This window comes from Triturus cristatus, chromosome 2_2 (genome assembly GCF_964204655.1).
Source record: "Triturus cristatus chromosome 2_2, aTriCri1.1, whole genome shotgun sequence".
Lineage (NCBI taxonomy): Eukaryota > Metazoa > Chordata > Amphibia > Caudata > Salamandridae > Triturus > Triturus cristatus.
This window is the reverse complement of record NC_140582.1, coordinates 487,556,437-487,573,608: the sequence shown is the minus strand read 5'-3', so window position 1 is coordinate 487,573,608 and position 17,172 is coordinate 487,556,437. Positions and strand designations below refer to the sequence as shown.

At 46.3% G+C, this 17,172-nt stretch overlaps 1 protein-coding gene across 4 annotated transcripts in view; it reads right to left on the bottom strand.

Moving 5' to 3' along the window:
- Positions 1 to 17,172, bottom strand: part of INPP4B (inositol polyphosphate-4-phosphatase type II B) — a 2,419,090-nt gene that overhangs the window by 660,431 nt on the left and 1,741,487 nt on the right. For all 4 annotated transcript variants that reach the window (XM_085641585.1, XM_085641586.1, XM_085641588.1 and 1 more), the window contains one exon: positions 7,860 to 7,968. In XM_085641585.1, coding sequence (XP_085497711.1) covers positions 7,860 to 7,968 — 109 coding nt within the window. The remainder of the gene's footprint in view (positions 1 to 7,859; positions 7,969 to 17,172) is intronic.

The window sequence follows — 17,172 nt, the reverse complement described above, 5'->3', positions numbered from 1 at the left end:
GTCATATACAAATCAGTCTTGGCTCTGCTCTCCATGGAAACAGTCCACCCTGAACTGCTAAGCCAGATCCTCCCTGAACGGGAAAACAAGAATCCTGGGACCAGTTTCAGCGTATCATCCCACGTCAGCCAGGCTAGCTTGAATCCAATGACATAGCAAGCACAGGAGCCACGTACGTGAATACCCTGCACACTTGGGGCAGCTATAGCAGCACAAAAAGATGATGGACGAAATACTGAAAGTTGTGAAACATTCACCCCCAGTCACAGGTCTGGGTTAAATCCATTGTTTTTTTAGTTCACCATGCCACCCCGGTTTGGATCCAGCCATTTGCATATTAGTCTTGACCCTGCTCCCCATGGGAACAGTCCACCGTAATTGCCAGGCCAGGTTCTTCGTGAACCTGGAAACAAGCATTCTGGGACCAGTTTCACCGTATCAAAAATGATTGAATTAGGCCCATATCTCTGTACAGGGGTGAGTGCTTTACATTATTCAGCATTCCATCCATCAATTGTTCTTTTTGCATTTGCCGCACTAAGTGGGACCTGAATGCCCAGATGTGGGTCCCATGCGCATCAATATTATTAACTTTAAAGACTTGTAATGCACACAGCTACCCCTAGGGGTTTCCCACGCATGGCAGGAGGGGAGGATGCGGAGCGCAAAGAGGGCAGATTAGAAAAGCCAGGTCTTCAGGCTCTTGCGAAAAGCAAGAAAAAATGTGCAGTTCCTCAGATAGTTTGGAAGAGAGTTCCAAAGATGAGGCCTAAATATACGAAAGAGTGTCCTTTCATGTGGGACAGACGGAATCTGGGTACTGTAAACAAGACCTGCTGCAAAGGCCTCAGAGATTGAGAAGGATGGTAAGGGCATACTAGATCTAGAAGGCAGTTCAGTTGACTCTAGCTTTTGCCTTGAACATATAGCATAGTGTTTAAATTTGACGCAATTTGAGATTGTAAGCCTGTGCAGCTCATGGAAGAGATTTGAGACTGATGCAAATGTGGGCAATCGCTAAAGATGTGCATGTACAGTACAAAGTTAATGACACTTTAAGATGGTAAGGAAGAAATACACTTACCATCTTTAGAGTGGCATTTGAATGAATAGGGACCTTTATGAGGAGAGGTGGCTATACTGTCTGTAGGGTGTTTACATGTAAAACTCACAAATATAGTTGTGGAGATCAGAAAGGACTTACAAACCAGGAGAATAGAACACCTTCATGATATAATCAGAACAAACTAACAGAAATGCAATGAAAGCCTTTGTAGTTAAAGCAGTGAAAGGTGAGGTAATGAAATGTCACTTCCTTAATACTCACAATGTTTAACAGCTTAGTCTATAAGTTTGGAAGAACACAAAGAGTCCATCATAAAAAACTTTGAAAAATATATTCACAGTACGCCACTGAAGTGAGTTGTCCCAATGAAAACGTACCTTATAAGGGAAACATCATTTACCATGCAGTCTTTACAATGACCAGCTTTTACATCGAGGTTGGTACCCTGCATGCGACGTTACCACACATTACTTTAGCATGCAAGTCATTACAACGACTTGCAGTAGGGGGCACGTTGTTGGACTGGTGTTGGATTCTCAAGTCCAACACCGTCCCTACTGTTGAATAGACTGGAGTTGGAATAGTAATGTAAACTATTCCAATGTCCAGTGTCCCATAAAGCAAGTAGTTGTAATGTTATGTTATGATAATAAGATTTCTAAAGTTCTCAATTACCCGAAGGTGTCTCAGCCCTGACTTTAATAATGGAGAGATAAAATTGATATTTATTGTCTAGCAGATGCTGAAGAGCCAAGACTTCAGTTGTTTCCTAAAGCGCAACAGATTGCGCACTTTTTTAAGTGTTTTGGTAAGATGTTTAAAGCTTTAGACATGCCTTGAAAGAATCTCCTGCCGCCGCAGGTGGATAGTTTAAATCTGGTTACAACAATGTGTTTCTCAGAAGCAGATCGTAGAGTCCTACCTGGGATGCATCCATTGAAACTTTGTTGAAGACAGGTGTGACCTAGGCCATAGAGTGCCTTGTAAGCAACGCAGAGTGCTTTGAAAGTTCACCTCTGTCTGATAGGGAGTCAGTGCAGGTGTTTGATGGCTTTGGCTACAGAGTGATGCTTGGGTATCTTTAGCAGGAGTCTTGCTACCGTATTTTGTTGTACCTGTAGCCTATTAAGGATGTGCTGATGTACAGTGAGTAGTAAGCAGTTACAATAATTCAGCTTAGAAATACCTGGTGATGCAATAAGAGTTTTTTGGAGGTGCAAGGGGATAAAAGAGAGGATCTTTATTGGCATTCTCAAAGTGAGAAATACTGAAGATGATAGGGCACTGACATGATTTTTGTAAGTTAGTTTATGGTCAATCAGAACTCCCAGATTTCGGGCCTTGGTAGTAGGGGCAGGTATAGGGCCCATATCTGCTGGCCAACATGATGGGGTACAGAAGGATGCTTGTGCTCCAAAGAGTATGACTTTGGTTTTATCTGCATTGAATTTGAGGCAGTTCCTGCTCATCCAAGAGTTGACAGCTTGCATGCAGTCACAGAATCTGGTGCTTACTCCTGAGTCCTCTTTGGCCTGTGAGATGACAATATGGATGTCGTCTGCCTAGGATGTCAAGGAAAAGCCAAAGCTTTTGATTAAATTGGCCAGAGGTGTGATATAAATATTAAATGATGTGGGACTGAGTGAAGATCCTTGAGGGACACAGAAGGGAACAAAGATAGATTGAGATACAAACTCATCAAGTCTGACAGACTGTTCTCTGTCAGAAAGAAAGGATTTCAGTAGGTACCATGCAGTGGCCATAACATTAATTTCAGTTAAACGGTTTAATAGCACTCCATGATCTACTGTATCAAAAGCAGCTGAGAGATACCACATGGTAATGTCGCATGTGTGGTACTGCATACGTTGTAAAGGTGTGCAGGGTAAATGCCTGCGGGGTTCCATCATACAACCACATTATAAAATGGATGACATGGCACTGCAACCATCCTTCTTCATGCTAAACTAGATCCTCCATCAAGCAGAACACATTACCCATGACCAGAATGACTCAAGGAGTCAACATGGTGGTATCCATTGTGTGGTGTACCAAAACTGAAAGTATGATTGATGTGTAAGGCAGTCATTGCGAGGCATCACAATTCCTGTAAATCATATTAGCCAATATCCATGATAACATATACAGACAGATATTCTTGACATATTATCACAAACAAAAAAACATGATATTGTCAATTCTGTAAAACATTATCACCTTGGTGAGAAAGGCTCCAATATATACGTCAGAAAGTTGTACTAGTGGTAAAAGGCAAAAAACAAAGGTCTACACAGGAATGTAATAATATTAGCATATATAATTCTACAGAGAAGATTTTGAGGATGACTTAACACAGTTTCCAGTGATTACATTTCTGACATATATTCATTAATGTCAAAGAACATTTATCTGAATGCATGATATGTTGTACAGAAGAGTCCAAGACCTTAAGTGGAAGACATTATAAGAATTGCATTTGAAATGTCCACCTACTGGATACAAATTCCACCCTATTCTGAGGTCTCTGATGTTCAGTGCATGTTTCAATGAAAACACATGCTTGGATAAATTATCAACAAAATTGGTCAGGACATGCCAGTGTTTGTCAGAATCATTTTGATTCTATCACTGATGGGGTTGAAAGTTGTTCTATATTTTAGTTTGTCTACAGTGCGATCCTTGCTTTTGGGTGCAAAATGATGTTCCCTAGGACAAATCCATGCAAGCTTTCTGCCTTGTTTTACCGGCCATTTGTAGTAACCTCTCACTAGAGTATTGAACCAAGGACTTGGATTCAGAAAAGTAGTTTGTTTGCGTTTACAGTTCCCACTATCTAGGAGGAGGACATGGCTAACGCGTAAATTATCTCTCAACTATCCAGAGACTATTGGACTCAGCATCCAATTAAAAAACTCCCATTGTTGTTTTTACATCAAGACTACCATAACCTAAGACTAAATGTGGGCTAACCAAAAACTTCCGCCTCCCTCTCATTAACACCTCTAAGATACGTAACTTCTTAAACTCATTTGAATGTAAAATCTAATAGTAAGTGTGAGAAGGTAGTTCTGACCATCTGAGCCGCCCGGATTTTTCCCTTTTTGAACACTTGATTTTTGAGCTTTTAGAGTGGGAGAGCCTCATAATCTGGGATTTACCCACTGTAAACTCATGATAAAATGGACTGCATGTGGGTTTCACCGGTGTGAGATAAGGCTGCTGTGCTGCAGCCAGGGTAAGGAACACCGGACTGGATACATGTGGACACGTGTGCACCTGTGTAAGAGTTGTGCTGGGAAGATACCTGTCATGCGCAGCTCAAGAGCTGGGTACAGATAGAATGGTGTGGAAGGGAGTAGGCAGAGTAGGACTATGCAGAGTCGGGTGGCGAGATGGAAAAGGACTTATAATGTGGGGAGACACATGTAAGGGATAGTCAGTGTGCTTTACTGTTTCACTGTAGGAACACTCCATTATTCTTCTACGGAGAAAGAGACCACATGGGGTAGTTTCAGTTCCCTGGGGCCTACAAACTCCAGACATGCATCAAAGTACACTGTAAGATGTGTGAAAAGAATCATTCTACTATGTCCAAAGCCATATCTGTACTGCTTATGGGTCATCCAGAAATGTCATATTGCTCTGACTCACCTCAGAACCAGATCCTGGCCGGGTGTGACCCTGCCAGGCTGGATTAATTACCTTCCTCCCCAACTGTAGCATACGAGGCCTAGCCCTCCACTGCAAGCATTCCTAAGGGCGAAGGTCTTCTCTCCAAGAGGGAGAGATGGGGTGAAGCTGTAGGGCACGAATCGGCAGCTGTCACATGGTGCCAGGCACCAGGCCTGCTCCAGGTCCGGGCCCTAAAGTCAGCTGGTGGGGGAAGGAGGCTGTTCAGAGACCATGTGGCATGAGACCCCTGGACAACGCCATCTTGAAGTATCCCTGATGCCTGTGCAGGAAGGAGGGATCAGGGGCAGAGAGGTGATGTGTCACTCAAGGATAGGGCAGAAGTGCATTCCTGCCAGCCCCCTTCAATTTCTGTTAAAAGGTCTTGCACAGAAAGAGGAGCTCTCTCTGGTGTGTGGTCCTACTGAGAAAGGCTGGTGCTGGAGACTGGCGCCATGGGCAGTTGGAAGGAGGAACCTCCTCACTGCCCCAGGACTCTGGACTGTGCCTCTGAGGGAGTCCAGGGCCACTGAGATGAAGCCTGGGCCTCTGTGCAAGGAGAAGAGTGGGCCAGAAGGAGAGCTAGATAAAAGTCTGGCGCAGAGAGCCAGTGAAGACAGCTCCTTGCTGAGTTCACCCTCTTGGAGGCCAGGATGGTGGCGAAAAGTGCTCTAGGTGGCTAGGGCTGGCCACTAGGAGCAAAAGGAGGCCAAGATGGTCGAAATCGGCCCCACGGGGTCGAGATATGCCCGCCAGAAGGTAGGAGACTTTTGACCGACTATAAAGCACATTGGACTCCACCACCAGTCTTCGATGGGCCACCGGGGTGGGTCAGGTCCCGGGGGCTGCCCCGAGAAAGAGGTGTTGTCAGGGAGCGCAGTCACACTCCCCAGTGAAGGTGCCTACAGGCCCAGGATTCCGACCTTGAGCACCCGCGAAGTAAAGTCAGAGAGCACCGTCACGACCCCGTGAAATGGCCCACAAGGGCCCAGGAACCCACCATGAGCCCTGACGAAAAATGAAGTGGGCTGCGCCGTTGTGCCACCCATAAAGAGGATCCGCCCTCCACTGAAGAAGCAGTCGGGGAGCACTATCGCGCCCCTTGTGAAGAGGTTTCAAGGGCCAGGGACCTCATTGCCTGGCCCGCAGAAGACGTTGGGGAGCGCCGTTGCACTCCCCGTGAAGATGGTTGGGGGCCCAGGACCTCATCCCTGGGCCCTGGCGACGGCAGAAAGGAGGGGGGAGTGTTGTTTCACTCCCCCGCAGCAAGAGGAAGGAGGAGGGAGTGCCGTCGCACTCCCTTGAGGCCCCGCCCATCTGGCTGCAGAGTCCGTGTCTTGCCGCAGGGGTGGGCAGACCAGATTGAAGGGCCAGCAACCAAGGCAGCACGTGAGGGTGCCGGCCGGGGGGAAGCCAGCGAGAGCAGCCGGGGGTTGGCTCCCTTGGCTGCTCTCCAACTCACCAGCACGTGGGGTGCCGGGGTGGGACCGGGCTCCTGGAGAAGTGAAGAAGCGGTGTGAGGCAGCCATCTCAGGTAACACAGCTCTCCCTGGAGCAGCAGGATAGCCGCTGCTCAGATATTCACACGCTGGGGGAGAGCGCCCCATAATGCCCTGCAGGGCATGCTTATGCTGCAGTGAAAACCTACTAGTTTTCAGCATGTGGTGACCCCAGGAAGATAGGGTCACCACCATTTGTTTGTAAAGGTGCAGAAGGAGCTGCAGGAGCAACGCAGACTCCCCAACACAAAAGTGGAAAGTCCCTGGTGGCTTAAAGGAAATAACTCTTCAAGGGTTCAGCCGTGTTTTTAAGCCTGCCTAATGCTGGAATTTGTGTTCTTCAGCTGGGAGTTGATGTTTTGGACTACACTGAGATGTGAGAGGCTGAATATGGGTGACCTTAGTGGAGACATCCCCTAGGGGTGGAACAGTGCAATTGCACAGGAGGTACATTTATGTAATGTTGTTCTTTTTGGGGACAGGAGGTCACTTGCAATAAGTGAAGTAATAAGTAAATTGCATATATGTTGCCAGGCATCCTAGCCAGGGAGCCTGGTTGTGATTGCATAGTCATATGATTATAAATGTGAAGCCTTTTAGGGGCTGTGATTGACTTGTTCATGTTACCAGATAAGTACCTGCCGTTCCAAGTTATGCTTAGACATGTATTCTTGCTACTGTGTTAGTTGAACAACCAGACTGTAAGCCACTGTGATTTAAGTGTGTATACTCTATGGTCAGTATGTGATGCTCTCAGTCAGGGTTATGTGTCCTATAGCAGGTGTTCCCATTATAAATGCTTGTTTAGATAATGAGGTGGGCCGCTACTGGGATGGTGCCAGTGAGAAGGGCCCTCACTCCAAGTTATGGTCAACCCCTTGCATTTGGGGGCAAGATGATGTTCATATGTGTGAGTGGTGATACAATTCTCCCCCCTCCTGCGGGAGGGGAGGGAATGTTTACGCAATGTCAAGAAGTAGTTCCAGCAGCCTTTCAAGTGGTCTGGCACTGCCAGGTGGGCCACTATGCAGGGCGTTTTCTTTGTTCCGTGCATCGTGATAGGAACAGACAGCCCACAGACGACCCCTTTCAAGCTGGTATATCTGGCAGTGCCAAGCTGCCTGAAAGGCTAGTACCACACTGCCCCCAAAACCAAGCCACTGATTAAAAGCCGGGTCATTCAGATCCAGCAGCACAAAATGTCACATTTTCAAATGAAGACAACATAGGGGACGGTCTCTCACTTAACCCAATGCCTATCAGCCCAGTAGAATCATTCACCTTTTAACACTTTATTGGAATCCCATGCTTCCCTCCCACATAAAAACTACGACAAACTCAGTGTTACAAAGACGCCTGAAAATGCTAATTATTTAATGCATCGTGACAAATTAAAATCAATACGTAACATGAAAAATATGTAATACATCTTTGTTCAATGAAAATGCATTGGTTCCAAAGTTTCTCGTACAGTTTCCGTAAATGATAAATAATCAAGGCGTGAACACAGAAGAAAGACACATGAATGACATCAACTGTTTAGTACGCAGATTTTGATAGACTGGCATTGAATGTCATCCAACTCATTATTGCCACTTTCCAGAATAGTACGCATGCGCACTTACTTTCTTTTTTCTGACTCGAATCTACTCAGAAGCCTCCGTAGACCGCCATTTTTAAAGCCCTGAAAATGGGCTGCTGGAGCTCCCACGGTGATGACGTCATATACAGCATCTGGAAGAAGGATTGGAGAGGTAGCTGAAAAGGGAATGCCTGCGCTGTACCATACAAAAGGAAGCAATCAGCCCGGCTAATTTGAAAGGAGTCCATGGGCCTGATGTAGGAAGCCAAATAGCGATCGCAAATGCCAAAATTCACAGAATTTCGGCCTTTGCGATCGCAATTTGGCTTTGAGCAATGTAGGTAAGATTAAACCTACTTGCAAAATAAGGAATCGCAAAGATTGCCCTATTTTGCGATTGCATTTAAGGAATCGCAAATTGCGAATCCTTAAATGCAATGTAAGTAGCACAAAAGAAAGTGCACTTTAGCCTTAAGGAATCACTAATTACCACCAACTTCAAGTTGGTGGTAATTAGCGATTTCCTTTAAAAAAGCAAGTTTTTGATTTTTTTAAAATGCCATGTGGCACACATTCATGCCCTTAGGGCATGTATGTGTGCCACATGTGCACACATGCACATTTCAGGGGTTCAACAGGGTGTCCTTTTGGAAGCGTTGCGCCCTTGAAATTGCGCCCGCAATTTGCGATTCTCTATTGGCGAATAGCAAATTGTGAATGTCTTCCCATTCATTCCTATGGGCCTCCTACCCCATAGGAATGAATGGGTAGGTATTCCTTATTAGCGAATCTCAATTTGCGATTTGCTATTAAGGAATATTAAGGAATCGCTAATATTTTTGCGATTCCTACCTACATTCAATTTTGCGAGTCCTTAATAGCTAATCGGTAAAATTCGCTATTAAGGATTCGCAAAATTGATTTTACCTACATCTGGCCCCATATGAGGTAGAGTCCCAGGAGGGCTAGAATAGGTAATATGTCTTTTCTCAAAGCCATCTGCACACTTAACCAACGTCTAACGTTCATCTGACTTCTGCCTACGTCTTAATTAAATGGCGGCGCAAAACAATATGCTTCAGTTGAAATACAAATTGGCCATTTGTGATTTTCGTGTCAATTAAAATACGAGTTGCCTAATTTGTAACGATAGAGGCTACCCAGCGCTAATTAATAATCCCGGTCAAAAATACGGCGTAGACATAAAGCAAAAGAGAAATTTAAGAACATGGTAAATTAAGTGTTCATTTACTTGGCTCTATTTTGGCTTTAATGCTCTGCTTTTGCGCCCCCTCGATCAGTGGCAAAAGCACAGCAAACATCTGGGGGTTATTCGCCAATATGCAGGGCTATATTTAAGTGGAACGGGTGCTGAGCACCGGCAGTTTTTTTTTTAAAAAGAGACCTCGAAACGGGTCTCTATCGGCCTTCGTTTTTTTCCTGACTGCAGTGACAGCAGGCACATCGATGTGCGCGTGCTCACTTCTCACTAGTGGAGAAGCTACGGATTGACGTCATGACAGGTGAGCCTTATAGGGGAAGGGAAATCCTTTAAAGAGTCATTTTTCTCTCTGGATTTCCCTTTTATTTTTGAAACCCAGGAGCAGCAACATCGTCGCGGTGTCACCAGGGCTTTAAGTGGAGGCGTTTTCAATATTATATACAAGCCATAGTTGTTGCTTATTTATCTTATGCAACGAACAACCACTGACAAAGCCAATAGTCCTGACCGCTTGTAGGTATGATGTTACTTGTTGTATCATATATCTGGATGCATTGACAGAAACAGCTAAATACAAGTCAGGCAGCACACTATGCTAAACACAGATTTTTAGCCTAGGTGCTTTTTAGCCACGCCCTTAATTACATAGGACCCTTTGAGAGACCCCCCCCCCCCCCCCAGTTTTTTCATCCCACTTAAAGCCCTGCCAATATGTACTTGTTTATGGATTGGAAAAAGGCACAGGCAAACTGCGATGCGTCGTTCACGCACGTGCTGCTTCACTTTTTATTATCCGTAATATTCGGCCGAGTCAAATTGGGCCATGCTAAGCCGCAGACAGCGAGATGAATAATGGAACACTGACGAATGCTTCACCGCTGCTGTGACTGCAGCTCGTTTTACTGCGCAGATTATCTTTAATGTGATTCACGCCCTGACGTATTACCTCTTGCTCGCATCGCGTCCTGAAGACACGAACGTTTGAAATTCATCCGTCCCCCGAAGAGCTCCCGGATTAATAAGTGGCCAGAGCTGTGCCGAATCTCTTCTTCTCCTGTCATACACGCTGCGAGAAGGAAGCTCTTTCGGAAGCTCGCGGTGCTAAAAGTAGGCCTGCTTACCATGAAGAGACATGCAAAGCCGCCTTGCACTCCGAGTCCGGACCACGTGTAGATACCTGGCATCACCTCAGGTGTTTTGGGGGACCTGGACAAGTAATATTTTGGGAGCTCCTGTTTGGAACAACTATGAACTTTATTAAACATTTTCTGCTAATTCCAGCCTAACAATATTGAATGACATGATCTATAAAGGTTAAGATACAAAAAAAACAGTTGTGAGCTAGAGAATGTTCATTTTCCCAGTGGCCCCCTAGGAAGGTGGGGGCCCTGGCAATGACCCACTTTGCCCATGTCTCATAACGTCTCTGCTGATACTGTTTAGACACATTTTTAAACAGTCCAAAAAACAACAAGCATTGGAAAAGCCAACAGGTCTGATGTTGGCTGGCAGCTTTTTGTTTTTTTTGGTGCTTGTTTGGTCATGGTTTTTGCAAAAAAATATTGTTGGGGAAGCAGCCAGACACTCATCAATCTAGAAAAAGCAAAAAGAGTTTTTGGGGCTCAACAAGCACGTTGTCATAGTATTCTCTAGACGTAAGGGAACTATTTTGCAAGTGAATGCGCTCCTTGTCAAAGGGCAGAATGCCTTCAATCGCAGTGAAGCTAGCCAACAATAGGTCAAGTGGGCTGACTACAGCCCCATGGTGTCTGACGTTTTGGGCGGAATAAAAATGTGAAAGACAGGATAACAGACCAATGGATAAAGAGGGTTGGCCAAAAGCCCCCATAAGGATATTAGGGATTTAATTTTAGTAAAATCAAAAGGTACCGACTAACACCGGATCTAGAAACAAAACCGGCCATCATACTTAGGCTACTTGGCTGCTCAATGGCTTATCTATCAAGGGTGTAGCAGGCGCAGTTGAACTGAGGCCAAGGGGACCAGGAGGGCCACTGCACCCTAGTTGTAGCTGTCTTTAACTAACGTAGGGGAGCATTTAGCTTGCTTGCACATGGTTCTCTTGCTACTCCACTGTGGCCTCAGTAAAACTTTGACTTGCATGGGCATCTATTTCGAATCCAGGTGCTTTTCGCAAAGTGGGTTCTCTCAAGATTCTTTAAAGGAGATTACTGTCACAACCGCAGTGAAACCAAACAAAAATGAATTAAACACTTACACTTGAACTACCTATTAAAATTGTGTATTTGCGTTTGGTGGACATACATAATTATAGATGGGCTGCTGTAAATAAAGGGGCTCTTTTCCAAAGAGGAGTTCTAACTGCCATCAAATATACGAGGTAGAAATCATGGCCTCAGTTGGAACCCCAAGGTGGAAAACTACTTTACTGACAAATACTTATCAGCAATTTTAGATTATGCATGACCATCACAATCCTCCTCTCCTGCGCAACTGACAATATGTATAGGAGTTGAGGGGAAACCACGCCCAACATAGACTCACATCCTTTAACCCGCCCCCTAACTGCACCCATCCTTACAGACTTGTTTAGTGCCCGTAAAGTGGTGGGCCCATGGCCCGCAGTGAAGAGAACAAATGATATGGGCAATGGATGCTGGAGTAAATGAAATGAAGGTAGGTGCACCCAGCTGATTTTCATTAGAAGCGTCACATGAAAGGTGATGCCTATGAAGGGATGGGTGAGGTTGGGTATAGGGAAAGCCCTCTGACAGATGCTGGGATGTGTACTTGGATACTATACCACCCCCAAAAAAACAAAGAAAAGGAAAAGAGTCAAACAGTGGAAAAAAAAGACATAGAACACAACTCTGCACTTAACAGAGTAATTCAGCAGGATAACAGTGGATAGCTGGATGGATGATGCTAGCTGCAATAGGACTTCAATGCGCAAGTTAATTATTTAACCTGATGTAAATAGGGCATGAAGGCTGAAGTGAAGAAGTCTAGTATCTTTTAATGGCAAGAACATGCCCGGAGAGTACAGTGCTGGTCCCTTCTGCTGGTGCTTAGGACAGATTGTAGTTAGTCTCCAAACATCAAACCGTGCAACAAAAGCATTGCTGGGATCATGTATGTTCCATTGTTAAGCTTTATTTTCCATTGGTTGTGTTGCGTGAGTCTCTGAAGGCAACCTAGAGGGCCTTTCAAACTTGTCGATGAGCTTTCCAAGACCTCCTCTGGGTCGCCTTAGACTCCGCTATCCTTAAGTTGATAGATGCTGAGTCCATCTCTCATATGTGGAGGCATCTTGGATGAATCACCAACAGGACTGTGTGCATCACTTGTGGGCTGCTGCAGGAACACTAATAAGATACTACCTAGTTGCTCGTGGAACACTGATTAAGATGGGTCATGTTCAAGATACACAGGCTACTGGGCCATAACACCAGCAGTGTAAGCAGATCTAGCATCAATGGTCACCTGTTACTTCAGGTGGTCAAGGGTGAGGCTTGGTCTTTCCTGTGATGTCAGTGGTCTAGCTCCAGTCAGGTTGTAAGAACTGGCAGAATGGTGTGGCAACTTTCCAATAGGTGTTGACAGCTTGCCCTTTGGTCCACATAGGTCCTTCGATGGTGCATCAAGCGTTTGTTTGTTGGCAAATGGATGAACTTTATGTCTCAGTGGATTTGAAAATCGCTGGAGCGAAATGTCTTTGGCCTGTGCAAGGTGTCACTGATTCATGGTGGGGATGCCATGCTTTGCAAGACAGACAGTGTTTGGACGTTTTTTTCTGAGAAGCTAGGGGCAGAGACTCTGTACATGCAGCTTACTTCTGGTTCTCTGACTAGGCCTTTGCCAAGGCTCTGTTGCTACCTATGTGGCTTGCCTGTTGTGGGGTGATGGGTGCACTCACTGTCAGTTGTATGACTTGGTTACGGTGGTAATCTTTAGGCAAGCTCAATCCTGATCAGATTTTATGACAGGATTCACCTTCTTTGCAAGACCAGTCTTCAAGCTCATCAGCATCAACAGGCTAGTCACTGCCTTTTTTTCTTCTTGGCACTCAGGTGTGAACCTTTTCTTGAATGGCCAACAGGGCCTCTGTAGTAGAGCCTATGAGGTAATGGATGAAGCACCCTGGGTACAGCTGTTGATCTTTTTGCTTTTCATGGGTGACATAAACAGTTTGGTGTGGCATCATGCCCCTGTGCTCCCTCTTCAGGCAGCTTTCACTGAGTAAAGATGTTAATGCATAACACACTGTGATGGAGGTTACAGGCTAATTTGCTTCCTGGGGTACAGGTTATTGAACTTGTGGTAGGTTTCTGATGAATTGGGGCCAGTGTCACTGCAGATCTGCATTGTCTATAGCAACCTCGCTGTGGGGGTAAGCACTGTGCCAGCTTAACCCAGGCAGATGCTAGACCTCTGGTGCATGATTGTGGGGCACCTTCAGGAGACCCAGACTCTCTACCTAACAGAATCTATGAACTTGGCTGGTGGGATCATGTGTTGGGCATGTGTGCTTCTACCACCACTACTGCTGCCCACTTGATCACATCCTGTAGTGGTGGGCATGAGCCTCTGGTGTGGTGTGCCCCCTTCACTTTCAGGTTGGTCTTGTTTGGCATGAAGAAGCAGTAGACATGCCTCACAGATTAGGGTGGCGGCAGGCTCAGTCATACTTCTCGGGGTATATTGAGGCTTCCTTTTGCAGGCTTTTAAGATAACAGAAGGCGCAGTACCATAGTTCACGTCTGGGAGCAGCAGTGTCAAATTTTACACACAGCCCACGTTAGAGGTCATGCTGTACCATGGGAGCAGCGATGTGCCTCTGCAGGAGCTCATGGAGAGTCCCAATCCTTCTGAGAGATAGCCAGCTCAGAAAGCGGATATACATTTCCTCTAAGGCAAGATCAGGCCACAGGTGCTGGGAATCACTTGGCCCCAGAAGGCAGCTTGTATAAGTCTGAAAAGTGTCATTCCTGTCAGGCCAGTGCAGGAGCTTCATGGCATGTCTATTCTTTAGCCGGCTGAGGAGTGCTGGGAGGAGGGCAGGCCAGCACGCAAATCAGGTACACCCATGAGCACAGATATAAATATGGGCAGACACCTGCCTCAACTCAGGGTCTTGTGAGGCCATTGTCGCTGAGGAGCTGCACATGAATTTTAACATGGAGCATTGCATAGCAGTCAGCCTCACCTCTCTAGGGTGGGGGCCAGTCTTATTTGTGCTGGCCAGGCGGCTTCAAGTCTGGAGGATTCAAGCCAATATTTTGTCTGCATCCTGGGTTTGACTGTCCCAGTTTTGGTCAGCTTAGCTTGCTCATTGTGCCCTTTCAAGGAACAGTACTTGTGTCACTGCACTCACACCTACCCACCAACCTGGGGAAGAACATCTGCTTCTTGAGCACTGGTGAACAGCAGGACACTGGATCATCAATTGTCTGCAGGGGTAGGATTTCAGCTGAAGTGCAGCCTTACCATGGCCAGGGCCAAGATGGAAAGCGGGGTCAGAGTACCGCCTTGTCATTACATAGTTGTGAGCTAAAGGCCAGTATTGAAGAGAACCAATGACATGGACTCTCGGTGTTGGTGGTAAATGGAGTGAGGGCACATGTGCCTAAGATCCTTTTCATTAGCAGGTTACCCTAACTGATGATGCATGTGAAGGGAAGAGTGTGGATAGGTTACCTGACAAAATATCACCTATGAAAATATCGCTATACCAAAATATCATGACCAAATTATCAATGTAAAAAATATAGTCATCGTATACTTATAATGATAAGTAAAAAAATATTGAAAGGAAAATATTGTTGTCATTAATATTGTTCTATTAAATATCGTTTTTTGAATATATATGAATTAAAATGTTAAATACATTAAACATTAATTTAATAAAAATAAAACAGATGTAATATATATTTCAACAAATATAACAAAGAAACTTTTTTTTACAAAGTTAAAGAAATATATATTAATATCTATATATAATTACAAATATCTAATTAAAAACAATTGAACTAATAATTGTACTTTATATTTAATGTACACATTTTTCAAATGTAATACTACAAAAAATATTTATATATAGACATATATATATATATATATATATATATATATAAATGTATACATATACCAATAAAATAGCATATTTAAAAAACAAAGCATTTTAAATAAAATAAAAAAGTAAACAATATAAAGTTCTTACATTTTTATAAAAACATTTTACACATCAAAAATATTAATAATTGGGGCGTGGCTTCGGAGCCGAGGGAAATGGCGGCGTGCTGAAAGATCTACGTCCAACGGGTCCCCAAAACCCAGTAAATCCGTGATTTCCAGAAGTCCTACATCTACCAAAATTGCGAAATAGGTTGGCTGAGAACCGTAGTGCCAGGTACGCTGGCGATTTGCAGCGGTGCGGGAGTGTGGGACGTCGCTGTCGGGTGTGACGCAGCTGCGAGGGACGGCCGGCAGTGGGCCTCGGGGCCGGAGGAGTTTGTGCCCTAAACGAAACGACTGTTAACGGAGCGCACTACAGAGGCATCAGCGCCTCAGGAAGACAGGCGAGTGCGGGGGAGCGGGAGAGGAGCGATAGAGGCGACCCCTGGGCACAGCGAACGGAGCAACGGAGGCCGCCGAGGACTGAGAGGGCGGCGGGTGGCCCGCGGCTCCGCTGATTGTCACCGTAAGAGTGGAGCGTGATTTGGCGGTCCTGCGGCCACTAGCAGAGCGCGCTGAAGAACCGGCACCCAGTGGACGGAGTACGCCGGCTGAGAAGCTAGGGAGAAGGCCAAGTGACGCCAGGAACGCGCCCCTCAGGCACCGGGGAGCAGAAGGTGAGATGCACGGCTGCATGAGTTGCTGACAAGGGCCTGAAATTCCAGGGAGACACTGGGACGCGAAATACAAGCATCAGCCTGAGGGGGCCTGATGATTAGCCACTGTCAAGCCTGCAAGGCGGGAAACTAAACTGCCGGATCGAAGTGATCAACTCCAAGGAAGGAGGAAGCGCCGTTTGTGGGACATAGCCAGAGACATGGGGAGCTGGTCTGCTGGTGGAGCAACTGACCTCCTTCCTCGAAAAGAACAACATCCTGGACCCATCCCAATCCGGATTCCGCGGCAACCACAGCACCGAAACAGCACTCATCGCCGCCACCGATGACATCAGGGCCATGATGGACAACAGAGAAACCGTGGCCCTAATCCTCCTGGACCTCTCAGCCGCCTTTGACACTGTCTGCCACCACACCCTCCGCAAACGCCTCAACAACGCAGGGATCAGCGACAAAGCACTGGACTGGACCACCTCCTTCCTCATCGGCAGAACCCAGAGTGTCTGCCTCCCCCATTCCGCTCTAAAGACACCAAGATCATCTGCGGTGTACCCCAAGGATTATCCCTCAGCCCGACACTCTTCAACATCTACATGGCACCGCTCGCCAACATCGCCAGATAGCATGACCTCAACATCGTCTCATACGCCGACGACACCCAGCTGATCCTCTCCCTCACCAAGGCCCCCACCACTGCCAAATCCAACCTCCACAAAGGAATGAAGGCCATCGCCGAATGGATGACGAACAGCCGCCTGAAACTGAACTCGGACAAGACGGAGGTCCTCATCATCGGATCTACCCCCTCCGCCTGGGACGACTCATGGTGGCCGGCCGCACTGGGAGCTGCACCGAAGCACACTAACCACGCACACAACCTGGGAGTCATCCTGGACTCCGCATTGTTAATGACCCAGCAATTGAACGCCATCTCCTCCTCCTGCTTCAACACCCTCCTCATGCTCCGCAACATCTACAGATGGATCCCCACCGGTACCAGAAGGACAGTCACCCAGGCCCTCGTCAGTAGCAGACTGGACTACAGCATCGCTCTCTACGCAGGAACCTCAGCCAAACTCCAGAAACGACTACAACGCATACAGAACGCCTCTGCATGCCTCATCCTCGACATCCCCCGCCACAGCCACATCACAGCCCACCTGAAAGACCTGCACTGGCTCCCCATCAACAAGAGGCTCACCTTCAAGCTCCTCACCCATGCTCACAAAGCGCTCCACAACACCGGACCAGCGTACCTCAATGAACGACTCACCTTCTACACCCCAAAACGCCAGCTTCAC